This window comes from Stegastes partitus, unplaced genomic scaffold, assembly GCF_000690725.1.
Source record: "Stegastes partitus isolate 25-593 unplaced genomic scaffold, Stegastes_partitus-1.0.2 Scaffold393, whole genome shotgun sequence".
NCBI classification, from domain to species: domain Eukaryota; kingdom Metazoa; phylum Chordata; class Actinopteri; family Pomacentridae; genus Stegastes; species Stegastes partitus.
This window is the reverse complement of record NW_007578124.1, coordinates 60,406-72,961: the sequence shown is the minus strand read 5'-3', so window position 1 is coordinate 72,961 and position 12,556 is coordinate 60,406. Positions and strand designations below refer to the sequence as shown.

The following is a 12,556-nucleotide window of genomic DNA, read 5'->3' as shown; positions in this document are numbered from 1 at the left end:
GTCGTCTTGTTCCACCAGTCGTCTTGTTCCACCAGTCGTCTTGTTCCATCAGTCGTCTCTTGTGCTCACTCTGGAGACTTTCTCGGACTCTGATCTAGAAGCATTCATCTCTGGCTGAAGACCAGCAGTGGTCTTCCTTCTGTCTCTGGGACTTAAAGTCTGCTTCAGCTTTCGTTTCCTGCCTCTTCCTTGGTTCATTTTCTCAGAACCAGTCTCGGCAATCGACTCCAAGTCACTCTTGACCACTCTGTGAGAACACTTCATGTCTCTCCCTGTTTCTCTCAGAGACCGTCCAGCGTCATGAGGTTAGATTTCTTCTTTTATGTGACTTCATCAAACAGCAGCAGGATCATTGAACGAGATGCTGAGCTCAGATCACGCCGGTGGCACCGCGGTTGACTTCATTGATTATTTTAATCTTCTGACTGGTTGCTATGATCTCACGTAGCCTCACTGACCCAAATGTTTCCTTCTGCACAGTTCCTGCAGTAAAACCACTGTTTCCAGCTCAGGAGAGATGCAGCATCATCAAAGCTATACGTGCATTATTAGTAATATTTGTAGTAACGAATGAAGTGAATAAAAATAATGAAAACATTAAACTAAGCCTGTACATTAAATGGTTTAGTTAACAAACACTAATAACTATAAAATGGTCACTCACTTGCAATCCCATAAAAAAAAACAACTTTTTTGCAAATTCATTTCACATGTTTGGCTTTTTTCCATCCAGTTTGCCACAAAAAGTCCAGAAGCATAAAGCCTGGAAGTAAAGGAAGCATGTTGTCATGGGCGTTCTCATTTCTGCACTAGTTAGCTTAGCTTAGCCTAGCATAAAGACTGGAAGTCATGGAAGCAGCTGTCATGGGCATTCTCATTTCTGCACCAGTTAGCTTAGCTTAGCATAAAGACTGAAAGTCATAGAAGCAGCTGTCATGGGCATTCTCATGTCTGCACTGTAAATGTGGAGCCAGGCGGCAGTTAGCTTAGCGTAGCATAAAGTCTGGAAGCAGAGGAACCAGTTTGCCTCTTGAAGTGCACCTACTGACGCCTCTGAAACTCTAAAGCTAACGTGCTGTATCTTAAAAGGACAAAGATGAAGACGTCACCAGACTCACTCTGACTTGGTTTGATCCTCTGAACCACCAACCTGTGACTGTGGGTGGAGAAGTGTGTGGTGGAGACCAGGGAGGCGAGGATGGCAGCATCACCACATGCCACAGAGATGCTTCAGGTTTTCAGTGGAGGGATGTGGTCGGTGCCATCGGTGTCCTGGTCTGAAGAAAATCCTGGAAGAAGCTGTGGACCAGTTTAAGAACTCCTTGCCTGCTTTTAAACCCATTCTCTGTACTTTTTTAAAAAAACATCTATTTACCCAACATCCTAAAAAGAAATGGAGAAAGGCGACCTTGAGATGCGGCAGCAGGGACCAAAGGTACCAAACCTTTAATATGGGACCGGCCTGTTCGCTAGAAGTGTCTGAACTGGTGACCTCTTGGTGCTGGTAGCCATTTGTTCTGCTCTGAACTTAAGGTAAACCCTCTGATTCTGTCCAGATCACTCAATCATTCCCTAAAATGTTTCCTTAAATGTTAAAAAAGAAGAAGAAAGATCCACATAACAGTGAAACATGAGAGTGAGTCTTTATTAAAACAACCGCATGGAGTTAAATTAACTGTTCAGCCGTGTTTGTTCACCATGAACCCGTCCTTCACCTGAAATACTTTCGTTATTGTCGAGAGCATTTGCAGAGACTTTCCCACCTTTCCAAGAAAACACGAAGCCTCGATGTGTTACGTCAGCTCAAGGTGCCGCCTTTAACCTTCAGGATGCTGCAGAAACCTTCAGAAAGAAAAGAAGTGGAGACGAGAGAAATAAACAGAGGAGAGACGAGGGAGGCTTGATGAGGTAGAAGAAGAGAAACGAGGGGAGTCCAGAGACAGTTAGACAGTGTTCAGGACTAATATCAGGCATGGATGCACCTTTAGACAAACAGACCGCCAGAATAAGTTGCGATAAATAAGAATTGTTCATTCAGCGCACACGTACGCAATCTCTCATGTTGTTGCAGGTATGAATATCAACCAGCGTGTCAGCCTGGGGCTTTAAGCCGGGCTTTACGTCTGCACTCCATTTGTTGTTGCATTAGATCTAAATCTCTGTGCAGAGTCGCCCTTGTATTGGATCCGAGCGGTAATACAACATCACCGCTCTCGCTCGCAAACTTCTTTGTTTAAACTGAACCACACTGTAAATCATTGTCTCTTTCCCTCTCTCTCTCTCTCGATGGTATCTGGCCTGTGGTGCTCTTTTCTTTTTGTTTTACCAAAGAGCTAAAGCAGCTTTGTGTTTGTTTGTCCTGTTCGCTGTGTCTTGTGTTTAAGGGGAGTGCAGCCCTGGCAGCTCTGTGAGGGACTGCACAAGCATGTTTAGTGTTAATATGCAGAGTTTTTGAATATTTCCTGACTGGTGTGACCAGGTGTGCCACCATGGAGTCTGTCTGCTAGCAGGTCAGCTGCTAAGATCTGGATCGCCGCTGTCACTGATGAAGTTAAAAGAAAGGCCCAGTGCAATCAGAGTGTAATGACTGAGCTGTGCAGCTCGCAGAGAAACAAAATGAGCTCCTCCACGGTTCTCCTCCGTTCTGTCGAGGTCGGCGTCTTCGGGGTCAGAGGTTAATTAGTCGAATCAGAAAAGTGCTTTCTGCGGTGACTCCCACCGCTGCGCTGTTTTCCATTGGACAGAGGAGATGACCTTTAGCTTCACGCCGCTGAACGTTCGGCGCCGAAGACGGACAGCCGGAGTCCCAATCCTCCAAAGTTCAGCCGACGCTTCGGTGAAATGGAGCCTCAGCTTCACGCCGTCCGACACAGGAGGGAGTTCTGTTCACTGAAAAAACAAAGATTCCTGTGAGCAGCGACTGTGACTTAAATCCAATATTCTGTGTTTTTATATTCTGGCTGTCTGCTCGTCAGTTAATTGATTAATTTTTTTTGTTCAAGCGAAGCTGTAAAAACTCTCTCCAGGAAATTCTGCTCTCTCTGTTTTTCTGTTCTTACAAATTCACCGCGTTCGGCCAGAAACAAACAAGACGTCAATTAGCCGATAAAACCGTCTTTTTAAATTTGTTCTCAGGCTGAAAAAAAAAAAAAAACATTTATTAAATGTGAGCAGCTTTTTCTGTGAGTGCGTGACGGTGAGCTTCTAACTTGTGGGTTTGTCGGGTAGCACCAGGTATTTATGAGCTTTATTTATGTTTCTGATGTTTTTTTGTCCAAATTATTTGCAGATGAATTCATAAGTTCTGTTGGACCTTGTGCATATACACTACACACACTTGCAGACAATCAGCTGATTTAACAAGGTAGCTGATAATAAATTGTGTTCCTCCTTCTCTGTGATTTTATTCCTTCCTCCTGTGATCAGCCTCTTGTCTCTCTTGCCTCCTCTGTTTGCTTCCATTCCTTCCTCTAATAGATATCGCATCTGTATGTGTTGCAGGATCACGCTGAACGGGATGAAGGTGTCCAGGCCGGACGTTCGCATCGGCCGCTACAGAATGATTAAGCACGAGAGAGACAAACACAACGAGCCCAACCCACAGAGGTACTGCATCACTGTCCGCGGGCCTTCTCCGCCTTTGCATTCCAATCGATCGCGCCGCTTTTGTCTCGCGCTTTTCGGACGTTTTCGTTCCGAAATTTTTCATCTCCGTCTGAGAGCATTATGATTATGTGGCGCTGCAGAGGCGATCGATGGCTCGGCTTTATAATTAGTGTTGGCTACAGAGCGATGCACTGCTGGGGAGCACCAGGCAGCACGAGGGCAACAGTGAGAGGCAATAACATTTCATCATTCCTCCTCTGTATATTGTCATCCATATTACCCGCCGTCGGACCTAAACGCTGACGATACTTTAACCTTTAATCAGCGGTGGTTGAATAAGAACTCTTGGCCTTTTATTTCCAGCAGATTTCACGCTCACATTGTGCACATTCACACCTGGGAGCGTATTATTTGGAGCCCAGGACTCCTGCTGTTGCCCACCGAGCGGCTCCTCAAGAGAAATTGCAAGCGAAAGGAAAAAAACACTCCCTTTAATACACCGTCAAAATGTTAAAGTGTATTATGAAAGACCGGCTTCATGAGCTGCTTCGCTAGCGGGCTGGATTTATACGTCCAATTTTGGTCGAAAGCAGCGCGTTGACAGCCTGAGCGTCGGGTTTCTGGAGGAAATAGCTGCAGAAGACGCGTTTCACTGCTCCTGTAGTGTAACGAGGAGCTGTTGTCTTCTCCAGAGGGTTAAAGGAGCATTCCTGATTACAGCTGACCTGCTCCTGATCACGTCATCTCACTTTAAAAGCAGCTTGAACATGTTTTTTTGACCCCAGGTTCAGTAAAACACCTTTCTGACCACCAGTCCACAAAAACCAGTGATGACATTTCTTAACCTGCTGAACCTCAAAACCTCCCAGTGGGTTTGAAAGGCAAAATAAAAACCATCTAAGTGGCTCCATTAATGAGAGCCAGCCTGTCAAAATTAGATCAAGATCATCAGATTTATGGGTTTGTCTTCAAATGGCTCGTCTGTGACGCGGTGATCGGGCGGGAACACCAGTGACATTTAAAATTGTGATATTTGATGAAAATCAGTTTATTCTAAACTTCTTGTTTAAAATTTGGCAAAAATAATTTAAAAACTGTTTGTAGCCAGACTCTAATAAAGTCATTGGAGCTCTTCTGGGACCTTTTGGCTGCAGTGTGTTTACGCCGAGCAGTCTGGAGACAAGTATGGAAACTGATTAAAAAATTAAATAGGGACATTTTTCAAGCATTGGTTTTTTCATTTTTGTTCAATCAATAATCAAAAACAATTCAAAAAAAGTCCCCTTTTTGTGATTTGTGGCATTTTAAAATTGTTATACTGCACAAATCAGACTCGTCCTGCCGTGATTAGAGGTGAGTAAAAACGGTTGACCTGCTTATAACCTGTGGTACATGTTAATAATATAAATGCAACAGAAACGCAGCTCCACACCTCCCTCACCAACAGTCTCTACAATTAATTCATTTATGTTGCTGCTATTAAGTGAACAGTTGGTGCCAAAGCGAGCCGTACCACATTTTATGCTTCTTGATAAACAAACTGATTCCAGGTTTGTCTTGTTGAAGAGTTTACATCATCAGGAACTAGAGATGCTTCTGAGGACCGTGGGGTAGAAACAGATGCTTGGTGGTGCTTCATTAAGGTTTTATTTCACCTTACCGTACCGACCAGTTGAGTTTTCACGGGGCTTGATGTCGCGCTGTCCACCATCTTGAAGTGAACTTCGGTCAGCGGTTCCTGTGGCTTGGTCCAGTTTGCTGCTAAATTTTCATCACGGGCCAAACTTCAGAGTGGCATCGTGACACCACCAGTGGGCTGCTGGTTGGAGCACTTTTCCACCAACTAGTCGACCAGAAGCACTGATCAGAACAACTTTGGATGTTTTGTGGTTTGACCCCTCCAGTCTTCATGCTCCAGTCATTGCAGGCAGAGAAACAGCGAGAAGCAGTTTTCCTACTAAAACACTCATCAGGATGTTAAAAGATGAACCCAAGAAGCCACTGAAATGCATGAAGACACGTTAAATAAATAACATCTGTGCATTGTGACGTCCTGCTTTCACCGTCTTCATTAAAACCAGATGTGCTGCGATGGAGCTGAAGCTCTGGATGACGCCTCGGTGTGTGGAAGTATGAGCTGACCGAGCAAACTGCATGGAAACGCAGTCCTCTGATGACCAGCTCAGCCTCTCTGGCCGCTCAAAGATCCGACGATTCTGAAATGCCAAGGACAAAACATTTTCAATAAAGCAAAAATTGCTTTTCAGTGATACAGCCCAGGGGCTTAGATGTTGCTCTTTTGGCTACACTCATTTAAATTGCTTTTCAAACAAACAAACAAAAAAAATGCTTCCCTTATAAATGTGTTATTTTATGGTTTGATGAATGAGACCCAATATGCAGAGATGAGCCCTTCTAGACACATTAATCACCAGGAGTATAGCACCTCACATTAAGCTGCTTAAATGTGGATTATCACTGTTTATTCTCCTCTAAGAGCCCCCGTTTTCATGCCTGGATAGGCCGGGCAATGATGCCTCTCAACACTAAAATCAATAGCTGCTGTGGCTCGAGCAGAATGAAGATATAGTGAAATCTGTTCCCTCCTCCGATATTATTCCGCTTTGATCTCGTGTGACATTATTATGTGGCGGCGTTGTGACAGGACGGCGCCGCCTCACGGTTCACGCTGAGGTCTCGTTTAGTCGCGCCTCCCAAATTGGTTTATAAGAAGATTAAAAAACGCTGGCAACAAGAGTCACGAGTGAAAGAGTATCGACTGCCGCAGCCAAACAAATCGTGACTGGCTTGATTTGAATTTTGCAGATGGCGCCGGACGCGTCGTTACGATTGACGTCTGAATGAGATCAATGCACCGTTTGACGGAGAGGCTTCGGCACAATGGAAGGACAAAGGCGTCGGAAACAATCGCGGATTTCTCCAAAAATAACAAGTTTAATTAAAAGTTTGAGTTCATCCAGGAGCTTTGAGCCGTTCTGTGGTTCTTCATTAACATCCAGCCATGATCCTTCTTCTCTTCTCTTTTTGATGCTGCTGGTAGTAATAATAACATAGAAAGAAGCAGCTCGTGTGTCTGATAGTGATTAATGAAGATGTATTTAGTGGCCTTTATGCCTTCATCGGCTGGTATCTGGATGAAAGTCGTGCCTCATTCAGGTGCAGGAGAACAAACTAATCTGATGCCAGCTACAAAGAAGTGAAGCACAGGTCCTCATTCTACCATCACAGCCTGTCCATGCTTCACCATGAGAGGAACCTGAACAGATGTTTACTGAGCAGCTTCTGCATCTGAATATTCGAACGCAACATGTTAAATAGTGAGCTGCACGGTGGATCAGTGGTTAGAGCCGTCGCCTCACAGCTAGAAGAGTCTCCATGTTCTCCCCGTGGGTTCTCTCCGGGTTCCTCCCACAGTCCAGAAACATGTTGAGGTTAATTGGTGATTGTAAATTGTCCGTAGGTGTGAATGTGAGTGTGCTTGGTTGTCTGTCTCTAAGTGTAGCCCTGTGATAGACTGGTTACCTGTCCAGGTGAACCTGCCTTCACCCTGAGTCAGCTGGGATAGACTCCAGCCGCCCATGACCCTGGTGAGGATTAAGGTGTAGAGATGATGGATGGATGGATGGATGGATGGATGGATAATAGATGGATGGATGGATGGATGGATAATAGATGGATGGATGGATGGATGGATAATAGATGGATGGATGGATGTTTAACAGCTTGAAGAGAGAAAACTTCTTTTTTAACCTCCTGGCCTCATATTTTAAAAACTTTTGACATCTCTTCAGCGTGAGAAGCTTCTGTTTTTTCACCTCCTGCTCTCCGTGCCAACCAAAAAAGACATAATCCGCCTCCTACGCAGGTCTGAGCAGATGGCAAATTAACCCAAAGAGTGGCATCAGATGAAAAGAAATGACAAAGATTTTTTATTTTTTATTTTTCCTTCCTGCTGGAACAAGTGACATGTCAGACACCCACCTGGATGTGGCCTCGCTTTAACAATCTGTGTAAAATAGCAGCAATAAGTTAAATACGTCTGAAACGAGCAGGTGTGTGTAGTGTGTCATCCATCGTTGTTTTAAGTGTGTGTGTGTGTAGTGTGTCATCCATCGTTGTTTCAAGTGTGTGTGTGTGTCAGAGAAGGATTCAGCGGTCCTTCAGTAATTGCCTGCTGAAATGACACCGATTGACAGGAGCCAGCTCGGTCGGACTGGTCCAGTTGCCTTCATCAGAATCAATAAATCAGCCAATAGACTGAAAGAAACTTGTGTGTGTGTGTGTATGTGTGTGTGTGTGTGTGTGTGTGTGTGTGTGTGTGTGTGTCTGATTGATACCCAATCCTCGTCGTCCTCCCCGTCTTGCCGCCTGCTCCGGTCCAGACTTCCTCGATAAGAGGTGACACCAACAGGGACGCTATTTATTTGGGGTCGATACATTATTCATAACCGCGGCGAGGGGCAGAAAATAGCCGCCTATTAGTCGGCACAAACTTCATTTTTACAGCCCTTCTGGACACTCATTATAATGTCTCGGAAATTTCAGCTTAAAGGATCTTTTGAGCAGAAGTGGGATTTGGACTTAAATAAAGCGCGGCGGCGGCGGCGGCGGCGGCGGCGGCGGCTCGGAATAATCAGGAGGCTGTGAAAGGAGCAATGACCACCTCATGGCGGTATTCAGCCGGCGTAGGCGGAGGGGAGAGTGTTTTTCTCCTGCCTCGCTCCGTCTCTATCTCCGGCTGAAATTTAATTCATCGCTTCTCATCTCCTGAAGGAAGTTTTTTCCTTCATTTCGGTGCAGTTTTTTAAAGACTTCTTTTGGTGGGCTCCGCGGGAAGGCGTCGAATTCATTCGATCTATCAAATCATCCGGTGTTTTCTGTGAACTGAAAAAGTGATATGAAAAGAATAAGGAGAGGTAACAATAAGATGCACCAATCAAAGAAACAGCAGCGCTTTGAGTTTTTAAAGAAATCCATTTTTATTGTGTTTTGTGGTTGTTATGGTGTAAAGGAAAAGCTTTTCATTCCTAAAGCCCCCCGACGACTATATAACCTTCACAAGCCTGGAAGACTTTTACTGAACTGATACCAGCCGAGGAACCAATAGTCGTTCAGCTCTTCGTGTAGCCCCGCCCCTCACTGCGTCCAGGTGAACCATCCAGAACGAACACCTGCCTCACACTCCACCAGGTTTATTTACTATCTAGAATTTCTCCTGCTCAGTCTAAAATGCATCAGAGATGTTCTGCTCTTCATAGCAAGAATTAGCGTCTCCATGTACAGTCTTAATGTTTGGTTCCAGTGTCACCACAACAACAGGGAAATCCTCGGTGTTAGCATTGAAGTAGCACCCATTCAGACTGCATGCTAACCGGCAGCCACTTCAGAACCGTTTCCAAGCTGCAGCTCTTCACCACCAAACAGTTAAACTTTATAACCACAAGTTTTCTGACAAACTCACCAGACACGAGTTAAAATCAACGGCTGTGAACATGGTGACCTTATATAACTTATTTTTAGTACTTTTTTTTCCTCTGACTGCTGCGTGTACAAACTTGGCCAGTAAAGTTGATTCTGATTCTGGTTTCAGTGTAAAATGATCACTGAGAGACAAAGTGATGGACAGTCTTGGTCTCACACTGATTTACATCCATGATCCGTGCCGGCCGCCATGTTGTCTCGCTCTGTTCCGTCAATCGCAGACACATAGAGAGTCTTCTTCCTGAAGGGGGCGTGGCCAGCAGCAGCTCAGCTGTAATTGAAGGTACAGACACTTAAGAAGCCCGTTTAGAACCGGACTAAAGCCAGACTAAACAGACTGTAGCCGTGTCCTGTTTCAGAGGCTGCATTTAAAGACTGAATACGTCACAGCGGCACAACAAAGACCGTCCCATCCCATAAAGACATGAAGGCTCCAGCAGGTGGATCCAGCATGTCCCGAGATTCGTTGGTAATAATTCGATCAGCAGCTGGAGTTTTAACTGAACAGACGGATTTATCAGCGGCTGAAGATTCTGCTTTTAACGTTACACCTAACGATACCAAAGTTAAAAACCAACAGACTTCAAAAACTTCAAATTTGTTTTAAAAGTCAATTCATTTTCAAGTTTATTGAGTTATATTTTTACCAAGATTGTGGTAATGTTCCAACATTTTTAGTTCATATTGATATGAATGTTAAGTTTAAACAAGCTGTGAACCTTCAGACAGCTTCGTCCAGAACAACCGGACAGTACGAACACCTCAAGTTCTTCAGGTGTATATTTTTTTAAAAATGCTAAAAACAAAATCATGATTTCGGGATCCATTTCAGTCAAACAGTTTGGTCAGACCCAGACTTTAAAGGACTCGAATGGCTCCATCCTTCGAAGGTTGCAGCCTCTGAATTGGGACGCGACTTTGTGAAATGCATCTTTGCAGTGTTTGTAAGGAGAAAAATTGAAAGACTCATTATGGGGCTGAGACGCTTTCAGCAAGCTAGCATGCTCACAGTGACAACGCTAACATACTTACGTTTACTGGGTGTAGCGCTGCGTTCATCATCGTATTGTCACGTTAGCATCGTATCGATCTGGTTGTTTTTGCAGAAACTCGTTTATAAACCAAACTTTGACCCAATGTTGGCACTAAATGAAAAGTCAGGGCATTAAAGTCTTATAATTCATCCACGTGGAGACATGAATGTGTGCCTCAGTTTCCATAATAATCCACTGAATCCTTGTGGAGATATTTCCATCAGCACCAACTGACTAACATCTAACGTCACACTTTGTTGAAGCTAGAAAGCAAAGTGGAAAACAGACAGAATGGTGAGACCTCAACACAGTATGTTTTTATAGCTGTACTCAGAATTTCCAGGTTTTTGACAAGATGGATTTCCAACCAGAGAAACACTTTTAGCTGCCATCTTTCCCCTGAGGAACTTTATGTACAGGCGGCAGAGAACTGGCACTCGGGAATACTGGAGCTAATCCCGGTGGACCGCTGCATCAGAAAATCCATAAAGTGTTTACCGGCCCTGTCTTTCTCTTTACCGAGCCTCAGTCCCAGCGCCGAAGTCCAGAGCTGGATTTCCTTCCCAGTACACTCCTTTGCTTGGCATCGCACCATGAGCACGTATAAAGACGGAGGAACCCTTTGTGATGGGTTTCCTGAACACTGGATCTCTATCTGAAGACACTAAATCCTCAGACTCTTCACCAATGTGTGGTGCTTCGGTGTGAGTTTATGATGCAGGACTGGGACATGTGACAACAGAGTTTGGTTTCAGTAGCTGCTCAGTTGATTGCCTTCTGTTTGTGACGTTACCTTCCAAAAGTCCGGAAAGCCATGATCACATGATCATTTGTAAATTCTGTGCAGACATTTAGCTGAAAGTACAAACAAGCAATAAAATAACTCAGTGACATGCAGCCAGATGCTGACACTGCCAGATTAACATCCATGTGAGTTTCTTCCCCTTCCCGTCCGTCCTTTGGTGCATTTTGTGTGTCGCCAATTTCACCATAAACTAAGTCTCCCAGGAATGTCTGCAAATAATCAGACTGCATCAGGGTCCTTGTTCAGTCGATGATTTGGAAGTGGGACAACCTGAAAGTCTGAGCTCAGACATGGGGAATGACCCAGAGTTGGTGACGATCTCGACAGCTATCGACTCCTTCTAACTCCCGGGTCATCCAAAAAACAAGCAAAGCGTTGGAGCTGAGGTGGACCATGCAAACATGTCGGACTGACAGCACTCGTTCTGTCAAAGCAACCCTGCCCTGAGTTACCGATAACCTTCAAACTTACAGTTTATACAGGCGAGGTGTATAAATATTCACCCTCCGCACGGTCGGCATAAATGGGGAAATTAGCCAGAGAGACCAAAACTGTTTTTGGTACCAGCCTGTGACCATGTTTGTAGAGGGGTTCAGAGGTAAAGCGGGCCAAACCACAAAACATCCAAAGTTGAGCTTGATGTGTTTCTGATCAGTGTTTCTGGTCGACGAGTTGGTGTCAAAGTGCTCCAACCAACAGCCTACGAGTGATGTCATGATGCCACTTTTAACTTTGGCCCATGATGGTTCTGGCGTGAAAATTTAGCAGCAAACTGGAGCAAGACACAGGAACCGCTGACCGTTGTATCGCAGGTAGTTCAATGCAAGATGGCGGACAGCGCGACTTCAAGCCTTGTGAAAACTCAACTGGTAGGTACGGTGGTAAGGTGAAACAAAACCTTGGACATTTTAACATAGAGGCCTACGACTGACTTGTTTTTGGAGACAGCCTCAAGTGGACATCTGAGGAACTGCATTTTTTGTCTGGTTGGTTGAATTGTGGCGGCTGCTGCTCGACCGTACGGCGCCTTGCTTTGAGTTTTAGGAATAAGAATGAAGCTGGATGCACAGCAGCAACCTACAAGATCAATTTGTATTTTACCTGTTTAAAAAAAAACAGGGTTTTACTTTTGGATTGTGCTCGCAGAGGTCTACCGCTCAATTACGCTGATAAACCGAGCTCCTGTTTGTGCTGTTTGTCTCCGGCTGCAGGGCTGCCTTTCTGTTTAGATTCAGATTAATGATGGAGCCTGTTGGGAGAGTTTATCTGGAGTACCTGCGTAATGTCCAGCTTTTACCAAGGGAAGCGTTGTCGGGACTGTCTGATGAATGTTTGCTATCTCCCCTGCACACACACACACACACACACACACACACATATGCATACACATCCACTCAAACGCTGCCTCACACAGGAGTCCATTGTCTCAGCCCCTTCTGAGATGCTGGTTAGGCATAGCAATGAGATGTTCAGCCGGCGGAAGTAAGAAAGAGGCACATTCATCACTGGCTGCGAGTATCAGTTAGCGCGCACATCAACGGCGGCGCGGCGTGCGTTGCAAATGAATGAGTTGCTCAGTTCGATATTCCATTCATATGTTATCGTCCCG

At 44.9% G+C, this 12,556-nt stretch overlaps 1 protein-coding gene across 1 annotated transcript in view; it reads left to right on the top strand.

Annotated features, from left to right (window-relative positions):
- The window catches only part of b4galt2 (UDP-Gal:betaGlcNAc beta 1,4- galactosyltransferase, polypeptide 2), a 166,030-nt gene that overhangs the window by 149,558 nt on the left and 3,916 nt on the right, over positions 1-12,556 (top strand). The window contains exon 6 of the mRNA XM_008285258.1: positions 3,502-3,606. Within this exon, the coding sequence (XP_008283480.1) occupies positions 3,502-3,606 (105 nt within the window). The remainder of the gene's footprint in view (positions 1-3,501; positions 3,607-12,556) is intronic.